The sequence below is a fragment of the Amblyomma mixtum genome, chromosome 5 (assembly GCF_055824585.1).
Source record: "Amblyomma mixtum isolate Tamu chromosome 5, ASM5582458v1, whole genome shotgun sequence".
Classification (NCBI taxonomy): domain Eukaryota; kingdom Metazoa; phylum Arthropoda; class Arachnida; order Ixodida; family Ixodidae; genus Amblyomma; species Amblyomma mixtum.
In genome coordinates, this window is record NC_143016.1 from 47,218,416 (window position 1) to 47,237,520 (window position 19,105).

Genomic DNA, 19,105 nt, shown 5'->3' on the forward strand with positions numbered 1-19,105 from the left:
TTTTTGTCCGGGCTGTGACAGAACAGCAGCGGTAGCAATTTTGACGCTTTCCCAGCATCAGCGCCTTCCACGCTCGAGCACGAAGAGGTTGAGGACCTAGCCGGCAGGCTGAAGCTGCTGGGAATAGTGTTGGACTTACGGTCGCGCCCCTTACTACTGATGCGAAGGTCCGGCCACAGGTTGGAGAGCGTCTTCTGGTAGTTGTTGCTATCCTTGGCTTTTTTGTCCGGACTTAGACAGAATAGCAGCGGTCGCAATTTTGACACTTTCCCGGCATCAGCGCCTTCCCCGCTCGAGCACGAAGAGGTTGAGGACCTAGCCGGCAGGCTGAAGCTGCTGGGAATAGTGTTGGACTTACGGTCGCGCCCCTTACTACTGATGCGAAGGTCCGGCCACAGGTTGGAGAGTGCCTTCCAGCAGTCGTGTTCTTTGGCGTTCTCGCCTCTGTCCCGCTTCCTGATAAGCTGAGGTTTGGCCGACCCTTTGTAGGCGGGCAGGTTTCGGTTGCTTTCTTGCGCGTGCCGTGTTTGCCGGTACTTCTGGGCTGGAGAGCTGTGCGCCACGTCGCGGTCGACTTTGACAACTTTAGCTGCCAAGGTCGCCTCCGCGAACGTCTGGACGGGTCGCTGTTTGAAACTGACGTCAGTCACAGGCCTTGAGCGGCTCTCAACCACGCAGAAGTTGTCATCCTTTTGCTCCAGAGACCGGTATACGATCTGTCCGTTAAACGCCTTCAGGAGGCAAAGGACGCACAGCAGCAAGAGAACGGCTCCCGTGAACAGGCTCGTGATTAAGAGGAATAGGATTAGGAACAGCGACGGTCGGTGCTTGGCCGGCTGCTCCAGGGTCTCAACGATGATCTGGTCGAAGGCTGGCGAGTCGTGGCGCCGTCGCTTGGCCGCGCCGCTGGCATCGTCTTCGTGCCACGGCTGCGCCACACCGCTGGGCTCGCCGCGGAACGCTGCCGAAGCCGCCCAGCCGTCCATGACGATCCTGCGCGGTGCTGACGCAGCTACCGTCAGTACCGTGAGCAGGATCGCGGCCCTCATGCCGCCCTGCTGACGGCTCGGTTCGGGCCCGACCTCATACACGGTCGCTGCGCGTGCCGCGGCTGAAGAGCGGCACGGCAAAGTCGTACCATCATTCATGATGATGCCCATGTCTCTGATAATGGCTATTAAATGCATAGACGTCGAGGTGCTCGAGCTCGGTGATGCTAATATCGAAGCGGATGCTTCACGTTGCCTAGCTAATCAAGACACTAGGATTCAATGTACAGTACGATGACGACGACAGTTCCGCACCAAACGAAGCACTCTATGCACGACAACAAGAACCATTCGGCGGTGTCGAAGCCTACCAAGACATAAGTGAATTTGAAGTGGAGCATCATCATCTGCCTTCGGCAACCAGCCATCTTAATTTGTGCATGGTCACTTGTTGGGAATGTTGAAAGGACGGGAAGTTAACCATCAAGCAGGGCTGTCGGAAGGTTACTCTGAGTTCAAAAATTGGTTGGCTTGAGACTCATCAAAAAAAAAAAAAAAATCGTGGCCCTGTGACTGAAAGGAACAAGACATTGAAGAACTGTCTGCTAAAGCTTCGAGAGGAAAGTTTTTCTAGCATTCCACGGGAATATGGTATTTACTTTCTGGCTCCTGGTAATTAAGGGCCACTTTTGTGGGCCAGCCAAGCTGAACTACTGAAAACTATAAAAAAATAGCTGCGCTAATCCAAACCACTGTTTTGAAAGGGATGCCAAGTATGCAAGGCTTATTTGTTTTTAATTTAAATAATGCAAGCATGACATGGCAGCTCTCCCAATATATGTATTGTAGTATATTCTAGGCACTATATATGTATGAAGAGATCTCAATGTTTGGTATACAGCATGTTTGTGTTCTGAACTTGAAATGTGAGCACGAAATCTGGGTTATGACCTGCCACAAGAGTGAAAGCCTTTGCTGAAAAAAATTCAAGGGGTCGCTTTGTTGACCTAAAGCTCGGAGAGGCGGTGTTGCTGCTATAGTGTCAGTGATGTGTGGTTACGATGTTAAATTCCGATTTCTGCGGCGAACACACAAGGCCCCTTTCGGCCGCGTGTCTGCCGCTCTGAACTTTTTGTTTACAATCCGAAAGCGCTCCGGTGCAAGCGCGACTGGAATTTTGAAATTAAGGTAGAGGGCAAAGCTGTACCGAAAGTTAATCACATCAGGATCCTCGGACTTTTCATCCAAGAGGACGGTTATAATGAAGGAACTATCAAGAAGCTCAGCAACTACGCTGCGCAAGTAACAGGGATCTTCAGGAGGGTCGCGCTGAAGGGCAGGGGCCTTAAAGAAAGTAGCCTCTTGAAACTGACGCAGGCTTATATTATTAGCCGAATATGCTATGCCACGCCATTCTTCGATATAAGGGTAAACGAGAGAGAGAAGGTCGACGCAATTATTCGGCGTTGCGTCAAGAGGGCGCTGGGCCTACCTATATATCTCCACCTCTACAGAACGCCTGTTGGAAATGGGGGTGCATAATACTTGGATTGAGTACAACGAATATGGGCCGGACCATCTTAGAGTGGGTCGGCCGAAAAGTAGATAGGGGCATCTGCGACAAGGTCGCCCTACCGCCACAATGTCGCGAGAATATCAAATTTCCCCCCCTCCCCCACAACATGCACCCAGAACATCGCAGGGAAAGACGGTAGAAGAGGGCGGAGGCGTTAGTTAAAAGGGCCGGGAATTTAAGGGCATATGAGGTTGCCTACGTGGACGCAGCGAGTGGCAGGTCGTGGGCGGCGGTCGCCTCAGTGGTCGACGGCCGAGGTGCACCAGACGCCGCCGCCTCCATTAGGAGTAGAAACATAGATACGGCCGAGGAGGTCGCAATAGCGCTTGCTTGCGCCGGAACCAAGGCTAGTTTGATTCTTAGTGACAGCGAAACAGCAATCTGAAACATCGGAAAGGGCAGGGTCTCGCCAGAAACGGCTCGAATTCTGTCCGCAGCCAAAATTGATCGCAAGATCACCTTAATTTGGATCCCAGCATACACATCCGTCCCCGGTAACGAGGCGGCCCACGTGTTAGCCCGAGATCTCTACTTCCGGGTAACTGTAGAGCCACCCGACCCCCAGGGGATGGACGAACGTTTGCAAACGTACGCGGAAATCGCCGTGCACTACAGGTTAGGCAGGCGTCTAATGCCACCACCAGATCCAAACTTAACCAATACAGAGGCCATCGCCTGGCGACGATTACAGGCCGGAGATTTCGTTAATCCCGTCTGGTTATTTCAAACTACGTTAGACGATAAAAAAGATGACAAATGTAAGACCTGCGGAGCGAGGGGGATAGTATTCTAGTTCACTATAATCATATAATTTGGCAATGCCCTGGATCCCCGGGTGCAGCGGACAATATTAAGAGTAGAGCAGCCTGGGAGGCCCTTCTGCGAAGCGAGGTCCCCGCCGACCAGAAACGAGCTGTCCGCCTGGCAGCTGAAGCCGCGAAGAGCCAATGTATCTTCGCCAGTCTTTAGTCGCGGAGGTCCCGTCCCCCCGTCCCCTAGGCCTGCGTGCCAGGGACGGGGAGTAGGGGGCCTCCTACATCGGTGGAAATAAAAGTTGTTATCGTCATCATTACGATGTTAAGCTTCGCCTCTGAGTGTGGAACGCGATAGCGTCTTGCAACGCTGCCAGGGAGACCACAGAACGCCATCGCCCGTTCGGCTCTGCGTCTTGCTCGGTAAATTAGTTTTTGAGGAAAGGAAATATATCTGTCTCGCATATCTCGGTGGACACCTGAACCTCGCCTTAAGGGAAGGGAGGAAGATGGGAGTGAACGAAGACACCATATTCACTAGACGCGCCTTTGTTCATTCCAAACCATCGAGCTGGCAGGCGGAGTGGTTACCGTGCTCGTCTCGCACTCCGGAGACTCTGGTTCGGTTCCCAAACTCGACGAAACTCCTTCTCGATTTTATTTATTTATCTGGTCTGACTAGAAGGCTTAATTAGCTAATTGGTTAATTAAGGAATGAACTAAACTCAGTCCCACTTAGTTTTAGCATCACTATACGAGCCCTTTTAATTGGTTGCATGGTTACTAGCCTAAGTACAATTGGCCCCGTTTGAAACTCGCGCACTGTGACGTCACGACCATTTGAAAAGCGTGACATTTCTGTCGACAACTCCTGCTTACAACGATGAGGCATTAAAGGCTTCCGCCTTAATAGGTGGCGTACAATGTTCTGCGACATATTTTGACGCACTGCTTTGTCGAGCAAAAAATTTATTGTGTACAAGTAGATCGAATGCAAGCTGCATTCATGCAGCATGCATGCAGTAAAGAAGTGCATGAAATTTTTTTGAAGTTTGTCTTGCCTTCATCAGATTGGGCATACATATCACTTTCAGGTGCAGTTTGTGATTTATTTGAAAAAATAATCTTTCCTCCTATATAGTTTTGCTGGCCTCAAGAAAGCGTTTACCAATATGTAGCAGCAAAATCTTGAAGCAAAGAGCTTCACTACGCAGTTCAGAGCCGAGCTTCGCGTCGCCTCCTCGCTGTCGCTACAACTGCGTGCTTCGCCTCCTCGCCCACCGTTTGACCTTTCGTTGCAGCCGCGTGTTGCCCCTGTCGCAGCCGGCAACCCTCCTCTCCGCATTCCCGCGGGCAGTTTTAACCGCGCCGATTTCCGTCTCCGTACAGGCAGTGTGTGGACGGCCGTCAAACCAAGCATAACTGAAGCTTTCCGCTTGTTTATCCAGGCTTAACCAGAGCTAAGCCACTGCATAATTATTTAATTTACTACATGCAAGTTCTTCTACAAAGCGTTACAGCATTTGAAAATCAAAACACTGAATTAATAGTATTTGTCAGTTTGGCACTCAAGGCGTTGTGGACCACAACCACAGGACATGCAGAATAAAATTATTGTTGCAGGTGATAAATCCTGTCTATATGGCTATGACGAAAGACCTGGTGTCCAGCTCACTGTTGTGAGATATATTATTTACTGCATTAACTAGTTAACATAGAAGGGACACCAGTGGCAATGTGAATACATTGTTCCATATTTTTCTGAAACAAAGAAATTGCAGCTGGCTGTATAGTACGCCTGGAAAAAGAGATACATTTTGTTTTCTTATTTATTACATGTTTTCTGAATGTCAGTAGCATGTGGGTAATAAAGCAGATGGTTTTCATTTCTTCTTTGAGCTGTGCATGCTCCATACAGTCCTATACGTCCAGACAGTGACTTCTCTCTCTTGGGACTTGGTCATCTTCCATGAAATGGGTGTAGGCAACTTTTTGACGCAGATATGGTTCACAATGAACATTAATGCAAAAATGGTTTATTATGAGCACAGGGTTCTCATACAATCTCAAAATGCTTGGTCACTTTACACACTACAGTCTCCCGGGCTTGCCATGAGCATGCAGGCGTCTTCTTATGTCACACATGAAACGTTGCAGAGCATTTCACAGATAGTATCAGTGCTGGAGGTTCCATTCAACTTTCTAGAGACAACTGTTTGAACAGCGCTGAAGCCCGACACTGTGCATGTTCTACAAATGAATTTCAGTGCACAACTCCAACACTTGTCACTATATAGCAGAAGACTAGTAGAATGAAATGCCGAGAGGCAAATACCCTCTTTTCGCATATCTGACACACAAATGTTGCAGAGTGTGTGCGTTTTTGGCATTGCTCAGGATAGCCTGCTATCACTCCTTGTGAAAAGGTGGTAAGTAAGTTGCCCTCTGCTAATCTGCTAGCTACTGAAGTGCATAAAAGGTGTGCAAAAAGTGGCATCTGTCATCACACTCTACAATGCAAGTGCACTGAAAGGTGTGTTTGCTATATACAAGTATTTCCTATGCAAGCAGCTATGCACAAATGCTTGCAAGAGTACAACTGTGAGTAAATGTGCGGCATCGAGGAAATGCCGCAGCCCTGTTCTGTCAAGGAAAAATAGATCCAAGAGTGGAGTGGCATTAGCAGGAAAAATACTGGAAACAGCCAACAGCAACGCACAACATATGCTCCTTTTATTAGCACAACCACCGACTGAACAGTGTTTGTGCAGCACAACGTGAGCTTGTTATTCATCCAAGGCACATTCTAGGTAGTCTTAGTCTCAATAAAAACTAAAAAGGAAACTTATAACAATAGCAAAGCGTCAACAGCTAAGCTAGTGAAAACACTGAAGCTTTTTAAAGTACAGGCATGCTTCAACAGAATTTTCATGGTCCAGTGCATTGCAAGATAGCCACAACACTATTTCAATAAAAGCTACACGAGTAAAACATGAACTTCCCACGATTAAGATACTGAAACCTTTACCGTTCATAAGTTAGGCGACTCTTCTGAATTCTTAGGTAAATGAGTGATAAATTGGCACCATAGAATGCCTTACTTTTGAAATTATCATATAGATTCTGCTACAAACCTTTCGGTTTAGAGATTGTGGCAATGGCACCAAGTGGTTGTGTGCTTTTCATCAGAGCCACTCGTAGCTAGAAACGTCTTTAAAATTGCATGGACGTATTTCCAACTGTAAGTAAATGCGACAACTATTGTTACACTGCAGGATAACTATTTTTGAAGCACAGCACTTGTTATGGCACATGAAAGCGGACATCTTTGTGTGCCTTATCTACTGCACCAAGAACATCATCGGTTTCTTCTTTTCCTTCAATCAGCCTGCTAATGCTACAGTATTTAGCAAGTTGTCACGCAGAACAGAATACAGAAAGCCCTTTCTTTTTTTTTCTTTCATAAAATGCCAATTTGTTCGAATGTGCTATGCACAGAGGCTGGGCAAGCCTCCAGAACAAAAAAAGTGCGTGGTCGGGCAGTGAGAACTGATAAAAGTGGTAGTGCAGCATTTTCTTTTTATGAAGCAGTGCTGAAACACCAGATGCACAACAGGACAAAAAACATCTAGCAGGCGCTTAACTTCTGCAGATAAGTGCAGCATAGTTTGATGGTTATACATGATCTCAAAGTTTAAAGTTGTTTTCTATTACGGCACCTGCGAACTTGAGTAAAATGGGCCAATTATGGTGGAGAGCAAAAGTTCAGTAAACTGCATTCCATCACACTGCATGCAGTGCATATGACTGCAGTGTTTAAATGAAAGTGTCCCAGATGCCTAGGATACATGGAGCAGATCTCTGCTGACTACAACGATGCTGAGTAGCACTAACCTGCAAGGTGTACTTTGGCTCCCTTGCCAATAAATTACTGGTGAGTGTATAATTACCCACTTCAAACTATATGTTAAACAACGTTAACTGACCCTGTATATAGAACTCGACCATTAGTGAGAAGCAATTTTGGTTTTGCTTCTGCTGAGTGCATAACTTCTGTGTTTGAAGCTTGGTGCTGTATTTGAAGATTATACAACCCTGTGATGCAAAGTCGCTGGCTTCAATACACTAGGCCCAAGTTCTGCAACATGAAAGAGGCTAGTACTGATGCATACTATTAATATGTTCAGCTGATACTGGGAGCAGTCCCAGAGCTTTACTCTCAACATTTCGTAGATGGACAAACCCTGGTCAGTAAAGTGCAAGGACAGAGTAAAGAAACAGAGTTCAGTATTGCTTCTACTGCTTAGACAGCCTAAAACAAGCAGGCACATGTCAAGGATGAAGACGTTAGGGAATAACATTAATGACTTTACGGCAACACCAAACAGCTACTACCTTCCCAAAGATGAGTTAGGCTGTAGTAGTACGCTCGAACCTGGGATTCAACTGTAATCGATTGATAGTAAAATTGGCACTATGAAAGAGCTTATTAGGTTTCTGTTCATCAGAAAGTTTGAAGACGCTGCTATAGAAGAAACAGAATGCCTTGTCTCATTGTTTAAATATATATTTGATAATGACAATACGGTAACAAACCGAATGAAGATTGTTCCATTTCATGAACAGTGTCCTCATATTCCTATCAACAAGCTTTCACTGTGTAGGGCAGCACAGCTTTTGTTCAACAACGTATATGTGAGCTGACAAAACCATCTACAGGTGTTGCGTTACCAGTCCAGGGCTTCAGGCAGTGTTGCAGTTTTGTTTTGTACTTTGCTTGACACATTGTTCATTCCCTTTTCCGGGCAGTTTGAAATATTCTATGCGAAATGAAACAGTGCCACGCTTCACAATGTGCACTCAACAATAAATGTTGTATCGCAGCATTCAAAGTCAAGAAAACATGCTTTTTAATGTACAGTGTGCAGCTACTTCTCAAGTACATCTGGGCAGCTGACCATCTTACACTACCATTTGCCTGTCCATCCAAAGAACCAAAGCTACACACCGTTTTAATTTCATTTGGTGGGTGCAGCCATCTAGAAGTGCTAGGTTGCCAAGAGGAATATTTCCTAGATGCTCCCCTAAACTGTTCGAACATAATATATTTATGCTGATCACACAGGCGTATGAGCCAGTTTTTCTGTCTCCAGATTGGCTTCCAACATCCCATGCCAAGTGGTACAATGAAACACTTTCATCTCAGCTGCTCAAAGTGGCTCTATCGACTGATTGAAACTAAAATCGTCTCTAACCTAACATCTGGGTATGAAATATAATAAAGATGCAACTGCACTGCCAACAGTTACAACTTCCAGGATGCAGGCGAAACAAAGGAGAGAGATTGTCATCCCCATTGCGAAGAGTTCAAGCGTGAGCTGTACATTTCGATTAGCATGATGCCCAGAAAGAGAAGAGAGCTACGATAAGTGCTTCCTGCCATTTTGTGAATAAGTGGGGAACAGTGGCAGGAAAGTGGAAAAGCTGAATGCCCTTGCACAGCATGCTGGCTGTGTGGTGTATTTTTAAATAATCCGCTTTAATGAGCAGAGCATCTGGCAGGCTGTGAAGTGCATTTTCACCCTTTAATTGCTCTTGATTCTCCGCAAAATAAATGACAAATTAAATTCCTGAAATTGCACTTTTTACGCTCGCTGATGTCAAGCAGCCAGCCAGGCCATGCCACTGAAACTATTATGATGCCTTTGCCTGTTACGAGACATGCAGTGAACAATGGTTTCTTTTTCTTTTGTAATGAGCTTGACAAACATTGCACTGCTATGAGTGTGGTATTGTGTATATAATTAATACTTGCAATTGTAGACTAAGAAGTGGCGCATGCATTAGTAGAGGCAGAAGTTGGTTGCTTCGGTAAGAAATTCCACAACAGTGCGGGGTGGGCTGCACGCGAGGCCTGCCAACAGTTCCTGTTTAACCCCACGCATAAAATGGCAAAGCTTCTTCTCCTCTGTCTTGTTGGGGTGAGCGCGCTTGAAAAGACGGGCCATGTCTTCAATATATATGCGCTACTTCTCTGTCTACAATTGCATGTATCAATATTATACTTTGCCCGATTTGAAGCACTTTAAATCTTGAATTAGCACATGGCACTACTTTGCAACTATTAGGATGTACATATAATTCATCCCCATATTTAACAAGAACAATGCCAAAAAGCCACAAGCTTCCAGCAGCGGTAATGTTTGTGCGGGTATTACTGGTCTATGCTGGTTGCATTAAATATTAGAACAGCCTCATAGTCAGTCACACATTTGTGGTCCCTCTCCATTGACCTTGGTGGTTAATTTCTGACACCATCATTAAAACAGGCTCCAAAGTTTTCATCACGCAAACAGGCGCTGTGTCTTCCCTGAAACATAGATGGTGATTGTTTTGTTAGCACACAGTTCTGATTTCTACACCAGCATTTCAGCATTGAATGCAGCACTAAGCTGTAACACCCAAAAAACTGCAGTGAGCATTTCTGAATCAATACAGTGCGAAACTATGCTACATCAGATATGCACCTAGATAAACTCTCAACAGTGTAAAAATAGACTGCCAACACGAAACACTGTGAACACCGAATGTGTAGGTGCTGTCCAAGTACTAGACAGATAACAAATTATTACTCCATTTGCTTAGAGGAGGTTCCTTGAGGTGACAGATAGTTTACAAAAAGGCGTTCATGAGACATTTTCCAGCAATACATGCTACGTCTACTGCTTATTGCTTACTAAATGCACATGCAATCTTGCTTCACCGAATGCTGCCTTAAAGAGAGACACGCACTGTACCATCAGTTTTGTATCCACCTAGTGGGCGATGTATGCTGGATAGAATGCTTAGTACCTTTGTGCAACAGCAAAGCGATATTAAGGTAACACATGCAACAGTACCTGTCTGTTCATGCAGCATATTCATGAGCATGATGTCATCATGAAGTTTAGACGAGGCAAAGAATTTAGGCTACAGTGCAGAGCAACTTTCTTGAATTTAACGCACAATAATGTTAATGTCAAATGAAGCTTGATAAAGTGGCAGTCACACATAACAAAAGTATGGAGGCTATCCCTGACAATCAGTCTTTCTGGTCAAACTTCTGAAGGAAACTGCCAGCGACATACGCTACCAGCACATAATAAAGCATGATTTGTGAAACACATGTTCACCGCAGTGAACATCAGGCTGTTAAAAAAAAATGTGTTTGATAAAAACGCGGGTGTGAATGCTTTCAGAGTCAGTGAATGGTGCTCTTTAGACATAGGTTTTGGCCTAGAGTGAAGTCAGTTGCAATTTTTAAATAGAACTGGATAAAATAGCTGCTCTCCTTCTTCGATTTTTTGCTCCGCAATCTTTAGTATTTTAAACAAATTTTTTTCACATGTCTTCTGAACGAAGTTTTTAATTCTCTGTATTGCAGATGCAACTAATTTCATGTCCTGACACTGTGCACTTGGAAACTACATGTCTCGGTACACATCTTGAAAATTTTCCAAGCTACCGTTGTGACTAAATTAATTGAAATTGCTGCAGTGCGCATTAACTGCAGGGCACTGTCCCACTGGTTTAAAGAGGTGCTGACACAAAGTTTGAGTAGCCTTTTTCTGCTTTATTGGTTAAAAATTTGCCCACTAACCAAGGCACAGGACCTCAGTTTATTTTAGTGCAGAATGAGGAATTAATTTCACTGCTACTTTTATGACCATTTTTGGCTTTAATTGAAAACGTCATCATAAATAATAAGTGGCACCCAAGAAACCACAGAAAGTGATAATGTTCGATCACCAACATTTGATACATTTGTTATGCACTAACATCTAAAATGAGCCAGTAGCAGCAGGCCAATTCATGAGATCTGCACTGAAAAATGAGTGTTGGAGTGTCTCATAAGCATCATGCTATAGTTCGAGTAAACCTGTGTTTGTGCCATGACACCCATGCTGTGAGGTGCATTCCTTTTGAGTTACTGGTTGTATATAATTTGTGAAAATTAAATCTAGGTACATTAGGAGCAATTTTTGCTATTAACATAGTGAGGAAACGATGCACGCACAGGTAGTGAGGAAACTATGCACGCACAGAAGCCTAACCAGATATGTGCACTGACTTAAACTTTGTGTCGCACCCCTGCAATGTCAATCCAGCACTAGACAGTGGATTGCACAAAGCGAAATTTGTGCGAAAAAGAAGGACAGCTTAATTGCATCGTGTCACATTTTAAGTAATGCATCAAGGTGTCATCTACCAAAAGCTGGAATGGTTGGGTCTAGCAAGTTGAACAATCGCATGTGCTTTTTTGCCTGTGTTTCTAACAGCTACCAAACTGGAATCGTTTGAAGCAACAAGAACATCAGCTGCAAGAGCCACAAATAATGTGCACAGCCTCAAATGTGCTAACATTTAGTGGGGGAAAAGCCTTTTGCTATCAATCTTAATCAAACGAACTTTCAAGTACCTGATGATGAAAATGTAGGAGAAAAAGATGCCTCGGTTCTCTGATGGAAATACAAGTCGGCCGGCTCTGTGCCCTTGAAGTCGACTGCACGATACTAATTGGTGATGTTTGCTAGCAGCGTGCTGTACATTTTGAGCTGTAGTCGGCCTGTACTACGCCTGCTTTAATAGTGATCATCAAGAATGATTAACGACAAAACCTATGTCACAACAAACATGGAGAAAAATACAAACACAACCATTCCTCTCAAAAGCATTCACACCTTTTTCTACACAATTACCATTTGTGACAGCAGCGTTATGCAAGATAAAGTATAAGCGAACACGCATACTATCTATATATACAGGTATATCTACAAGCTACAGCCATGTCTTGATTATCCAGACACTCTGGCTCCCAGGCTAGAGAGACCAAGTACTAAAGCAACCAATCATTACAGCCAGAAAAAAATGATTTCAAATACTCAAGATATACTCTTAGAATAGAGAGTGAAAAGAAATGCTTCAGAAAACAAGAGTATATGAATCACAAGCTGCCATTTATGGGGGGCTTCGATGCAGTGACCAATGAGTTCAGAGACAGTTTCCCGAGACAACTGGTTCTCTGGCTGCTCCTAGTTATCCTTCAGAACAAGTCCTTCATGTGTAACAAAGCTGTTTTTTTTTTCTTTTCTGGTTTTTAGCTGAGAAAACTAAATTATGGCTTTGGGTGCTTTGTTGGCATGAATCATTTTAGGTATTCTCAGTCGAACTTTAGGGTCCTTTCATATCACTACAGATGATGTCCACACAACAAGGAAAGCTTCACAGCCAAGTTTCGAGCTTATTTCCAAATTTTATGTGCCCATGCGTTACAGATGCACGCCAACAAATAGGGTGAACCGAAGTCTGGATAAGCAAGACACTACTGTGCACACATACACACACACACAAGCACGCCATGGCACAGCTAAACAATTGCAAAAGATGTGCACTCATGCTCAGCATTTCAACTCACAAGTCCCTTTAAAAGCGTTAAAAACAGGTGTGGCTGCCAGTGCTGACAATGCCTTCTGGTGCAAAGGAAAATAAAAGGGGAGGAGGAGAGGAAAGAATCAAGCGAGCACGTCACTGTCTTCATTGTCACTCACACAGTGGCCAAAGTTCCGTGTTATACAGTCTGTGAGTGACCTTAGGTCTTCAGTACGGCCCATGGCACCATTGAAGCCAACTCCATAGTTGTCATATTCTGAGTCATATGTCACACTAAGCGAGTCTATGCTGAGCAAGCGGCTGCTGGCTCGAGAAGAGATGCTCGTGTCGTCTCCTTCGTGGCCTGCGTCGTTAAGCAACGAGTTGAGGTCACTCAGGGCCCCCTCCGCATCTGTCAGCCCCTGGTCATTAGCAAGCGAGGCATCGTCCGTTGTGTAGCCACCACCGAGATTGTCCATCAGAGGGGCACCTTCTTCATCAGCTTCACTCGAGCCATCATTGCTCCAGCTGCTTCGCGAGTCAAGGTGCAACAGTGGTCCACCTACAAGAGGCCCAACGGAGCCAAAGGCTTCGCCTGCATCGGCCAGTCGCAATGCGACACCCGCAGACTCCTCGCCAAGCCTCATGAGCACACGCGGAGGGTTTCCATTAAGAAGGTCACTAACAGTATACCCCGGCTGGGCTAATGCACTGCAATTACCATTCTCGTGATAGACCGCTAACGGAACCTCAACAGCTTCATGACGCATCAATAGAAGTGGTGCCCTAGCCTTGGCTTGATCTCGAACAAGTCTTTGCAGTGCTGGACTTGAGTTGCAGGCCTGTTTGCGAGGCACCTGTTCCGGAGAGTCGACAAGAGGTGGTGCCACTGAGCTGCTCACTGCTTCTTCGTGAGTTCGTTTTCGAGATCCAGAAGAGTTTGTGAGATACGCCGCGTGCTCTGCATCCTGCCTTGTGTTGGGAACTGCTGCTTCTGGCAACATGCGACTTAAAGCCAACTTGCCGTCATGTGGCTGTCCAACATTGTGGCTAGGAGAGTACCCAACTTGAGGCAGACCTGAACCTATGATACCGGGGCTCACGTCATAGTCACCCATAGACTGAGAATATGGGTACATACAATTGGCTTGAGGGCAGTTAGAGTTTTTTAGCAATAACAAGGGAAAACCGGGGCCTGATAAGCTTTCATGCGATGATGGTCGGTCGTTCAGGCAGCTACTCTCCAAGACAAGGCTACCACTACTGGATTGCCTATCAAGCTGGCTGCTTGCACTGTCTGACCTAGGGTCAAGGCTACAGTCGTCATTTAGCGCAGCATCTGATTGGTCACCAGGCAATGATGGTGGGGGCACCCTGATCTGTTTCAGGCTTTCCCAGGGGTCGCCACGTGTGAGAGACTCTGGCTTGGAAGAGACTCCGGTCTTCACCCTTGATCGTGACCCATGCGGAGGTGTGTTGGACACAATGATTGGCTTGGGCTGTGTGTAAGGCAGAACATCATCATGGGGTGGCATCAGTGATGCTGCTTTTGGTTGCTGTCCTGTCCAGCTGTTTGGCGTGTGCCCGCTCTCTCTCCTTAGTTGCAAGGAGTCCGAGCTGAAAGGTGGAGAGAGAGCTCCAGACGGGCTGTTATCCTCCTGACGCGACACTGAACCAGGCTGGCCACCAGACACGCCCTCTTCCCTTGGACTGGATGCCGAGCGGTTGCTCTTGCGGTCGACTAAAAAATAGGTTGTCATCTCCCCTTTACCCTTCACTTTGACTTTTCCCCGACACTGGAACACATAGGGACCATCTCGAAGCAGCTGGTAGACTTCCTCGGTCACCTGAAACAGTAAGTTTGACCATAATGGCTGAGTGCAAAATGAATAAACAAAACCGTTGTTCTTGCCGGTGCACGCACAATATTATTATGAGCTTCCAGACTTACTACTATTAATACTATTACTGGAAGGAGTAAGCCAGTGATGACTGTCACACTTCATGCATGCAAAGCAAGAACTGCTGGGCTGTGTAAGCACTCAGTGTGTAACTTGGCAGTCATAAGTCCAACGAAAATTTCAACACAATAAAAAAAACTGGGAAGTCTGTTAAAACCTTTCATCCTGGTTCATGCTCAAGTGTTCAGTGCACGCTTTAGCTGTGTGGCTAACTACCTTAGTGAAGACTTTTTTTTTTTTTTTTCTGAACCCATACGCAGCTGTCAGCATTTCTACAACACCTCACACCACTGCCATCTCTCCTGCTGAACAGTTAGTGTTCCACACCACTGAAACTTACCTGCGTGTGATTAGGCAATCCCGTGGAATCCATGCGGCTCGCCACATTAACTGTGTTGCCCCAGATGTCATACTGAGGCTTGCGGGCTCCGATCACTCCTGCCACCACAGGACCAATGTTGAGCCCTAAAGTGAAGTGCAACCATAACATTAGGAAACCAATATTTTTTTTTGTGCACTGTGATTTCAACGTGGATACATAATTAGATAGTCTGCTGGCACCGATGATTGTATGAGAACTGGCAGAACAGGACCAGAGAAGAAGCACGTGTATGCAACTGAAAAATATCACCGTCAGACACAGAGTGCCAGTAAAAAAAAAAAAAAAAGCCTATACAAGGGTGCACACAACATACATATAAACTCCCGCTTGTTCCTGAGCCGTGCAATAAAGCTAGTGCAATAAAGAAAAAAAAAAACGCATGGCCTAGTTGGCAGTATGTCTGGCTTGCAACCGAAGGGTCGTGGGCTTGAATCCCGCCTAAAATTCTTAAAATTTTTCTTTAAGCCAAATAAATTACTTTTTAAAAGTCAATGATTTGAGACATGCGGCGACCTTTAATTGGCATTACATGTCATATTTTACTCACTTTCATCCCACGCGTGATGTCACGTCTCACAAGAGCGTTGTGGGTTGTTTGAAATTCCCGCACGAGGTCATGTGGCTGTGATGTAATGACCCTATCGACTAATCAGGATTTTTACGTCCCAATGCCACTGACGCTGGCTTTTCTTAATGCTATCACGTTAATATACCACTTGCCTGTTCAGTGACACTGTGGCTATGCAATATATTTAAAATAAAATGCAGGCCGGCACAGTCAGGTAAGGAAAAGGGGTGCCCAACTAACCGACACGAAGCATAAAATTGTTGTACGAGTTCTCATTGATGTCAGCAAGGCAGTCCTTCATCGTGAACACAAGCTCTGCCATGATGCCCATGTAGCTGGCAGCTGATTCATGATCGTCCTGCACACAAAGAAGATGAGTCTTAGTTAGTATGCAAATGCTATGTACATCTTGACATGAAGTTCCGAAATGCTCCTGAACTTAAGATATTTTGCTCTGCAACTTGGCAACAGCCACCATAGTACATCATGAAAGGCAGATTTGACTTCCATATAGCTTATACCAGCGATTTTCATGAACTATAGGTGGCACCGCAGTAGAGCTAAGATGGCAGCCGTAAAGAGGACTCCGTCTGTGATCAGACTGGGCGCATTTGCAAGTTTCCTTTTCCGTGATCGAGTCACGCTTTTTCGTTGAAGCTGAGCGCCTAGCTTTAGCTAAACACTTTGTATTAGTCTCCATAAGGCACAGAACTGATAAAAAACTGGAGATCATCGACCTGTGTCCGCAAATGCCGCTTGCTGCTTCGGTCTCTTCGCTTTGAAGTTTTATTTTGCGGACCATGAAACACGAATGTTTAGAATGAAGAGATACAAGGGAAAAAATGTAAAATGCAGAGAGGTAAAAATATAACGCTGGTGCTAATTGCAGCTTAGATTACGATGAGGTACGATTTTGCATGCATTATGCTTGCATCTTGGCAGCAGTTTCAAAACTACAATTATCAGCCTAATCACTGAATTAAAACCAAAGAGAGCTACAGTTAAAACTCGATTTAACGAAGTTGAGGGGAGCCGTGAATTATTTCGTTAAATCGAGAACTTCGTTAAATTGAATGAGGCATTTCTTGGGCACATAATTCGGTACATTCGATTATATGGTATGGCGGCATCCAGAAAGCTACCGCAGCATCATATTTGTGAAGCGTAAATGCTCCCAAAATGAAACTGCGGACCGCGGAAACGACCGGCGCCGCTAGCGCGTATGAAAAGAAGCAACAAAAATTCTTACTCAACAAGAAAGGCCCGAGGGGACTACAAATTTATTTTCCGCCAAAGAAGTCGGTGATCTTTGCCTGCGTGCGCTTTGTGAGCAACGGCCGCACCGATTTCTCGTAGGTCTGAAGTGCGTCCAGTGCGTCTTCCGTCCCCTCGTGTGCGCCGGCAAAATGTCGCAGCAGATCGAGAGCATCCATCACCTGACCTGGTGTCGGCACGGGAGCTTCAGCACCTGCAGGGTCGTCGGCAGCGTCTTCAGCCGTCACTCCCTCCACGCTTCCTATAAGCCGCAACATATCGGCATCAGTCAAAACTTCCGTTGTGACTGCGTTTGCGTCGGCGTTCACGTAGTCTGAGAAACTTATGCCTGTGGGCACTTCATCCACTGAGCGAAGGTGTTCCCAGGCATCTTCATCCTCGTGCACGGCGCTCGCGTAGTCCGGACCAGCTTCAGCAGTTTCAGGGCCTAGTGTACCGAAACCGGCAGTCCTGAAGCAGTTGACAATTATCGACGGCCTCAATGCTCTCCAAGCCGCCGCCACCATCTCAACCGCCATAAAAATATCTATTTTCGTTTCGCGCTTCAGCTCCAGGTTAAGGAGAACTCTGTCGACGACTCGAAGCTTGTATGCGCACTTCACGCTATTAATTATCCCTTGATCCAAGGGCTGAACCACGGACGTTGCGTTTGGGGGGAAGTAGCGGAGCTCCACGCTGGTCAGCTCGACCTCTGCAACGTAGTGGGCCGTGCAGTTATCCAGCAACAGGCACACTTTCCTTTTCTGGCAACACATGTCGCTGTCAAATTCCTTCAGCCATGTAGTGAAAATGGCACGCGACATCCAAGCCTTCGAATTGGCAACGTACTTCACAGGAAGCTTTTTGGTGCCTCTAGAACAGCGCGGCCTCGCACTCTTTCCGATGACAAGCGGGTCTCGTTTGTCGGTGCCGTCCATGTTGACGCACAGCAAAAGAGTCAGCCTTTGTTTGCTATGTTTGCCGCCGTGGCACGCCTGCCCCTTCAGGGCGAGTGTTTTTTTAGGCAGCATTTGGTAGAATAGACCGCTCTCGTCGGCGTTGTAGACGTTGCTGGGGGCATATTTTCCCAGAATGTCGGGCACGTTTTCAGACTGCCAGTCGCCGACTACAGCCATGCTTACGTTGCTCGCTTCACCGCTGAGCACTTTCCCGACGATGTCGTGTCGTTCTTTGAAGCATGACAGCCAGTCGGGACTTGCCTTGAACTCGTTGTCACCCAGCAAGCATGCGAAAGAGCGAGCTTTTTGTTGGAGCAGGTCTCCACTCACGGGAATATTCTTCGCCCGCAAATCCATAAACCAGGCGAAGAGGGCCTCTTCCATTTTGCTTTGAGGAGTAGTCTTCAGCGTTTTTTCGCGCGAGAGATTCCCCGACGAAGTGGCGCGGAGGATGTCATCTTTCCCTTTCAATATTGTGGAGAGAGTACTCGCTGGAATGCCATGTGCTGCAGCCGCGTCACATTTCTTCTGTCCACTTGTCAGGGGGGGAAATCCGACTGTGCGGCCTGCCCGTGGCCCCCCCTGCCACCGGATACGGGCCGGTGTAGTTTCGGCTACTAGGCTTTGTTCGGTGGATCCGCCGGAATCCACTCTTGGGGTTGCGAATCCCCAGGAAAGGTGCAGCAGACTTTCCGCGACATTGTGAGCGTGTCGCGCCCACGATGCCCTATGCCTGAGTGGGAGGGCAGGTCCGAGAAGGGAGACGGACTGGGCACGTGGAATCCGGCTTAAAAGCAGAACTGGTGACTAGAACGGCTGTTTGCTTTTGGCGTGGTCGACGCGGTAGACGCGGTCGGGACTTTGTCGTTTTGCCGTTGGTGCTGGCGCCTCGGTAGACGCGGTCCCGACTTAGCTGTTTTGCCGATCGACGAGATCGCCCGGGCAGACGAGGTCGTTCCAAAATTCGCAAAATTGAAAGTCACGGTTCCCTCTCGGTACGAGGGCGTACCACCCAGCCGCGGACGCGTTGGTTTCCGATCACGAAGAGCTCGGTGCCTCGCGGGGGCATGTGGCTGGGCGATCCAAGCTTGGGTTTTGGGGAAGCCGCCCTTGGCCTTAAAGCACGAAAAGAGATGGAGTAAGTAGCAGCAAACTCCGAGGCCAGTAAGCTCCGAAACGCGGGAAAGCCCGGCGGCTGTCTGAGTAACGGTTAGTAGACTGGTGAAATCGCAGGCGGGCATCAAGCCTGGCCCGGG

General features: G+C 46.6%; 1 protein-coding gene across 3 annotated transcripts in view; it reads right to left on the bottom strand.

Moving 5' to 3' along the window:
* Positions 1-5,333: 5,333 nt before the first annotated feature.
* Positions 5,334-19,105, bottom strand: part of LOC149342005 (adenylate cyclase type 1-like) — a 203,058-nt gene continuing 189,286 nt past the window's right edge. For all 3 annotated transcript variants that reach the window (XM_089544305.1, XM_089544303.1, XM_089544302.1), the window contains 3 exons: positions 15,877-15,994; positions 15,027-15,151; positions 5,334-14,572 (listed from right to left, as the gene is read on the bottom strand). In XM_089544305.1, the coding sequence (XP_089400431.1) occupies positions 12,869-14,572; positions 15,027-15,151; positions 15,877-15,994 (1,947 nt within the window). In that variant the 3' untranslated portion in view covers positions 5,334-12,868. The remainder of the gene's footprint in view (positions 14,573-15,026; positions 15,152-15,876; positions 15,995-19,105) is intronic.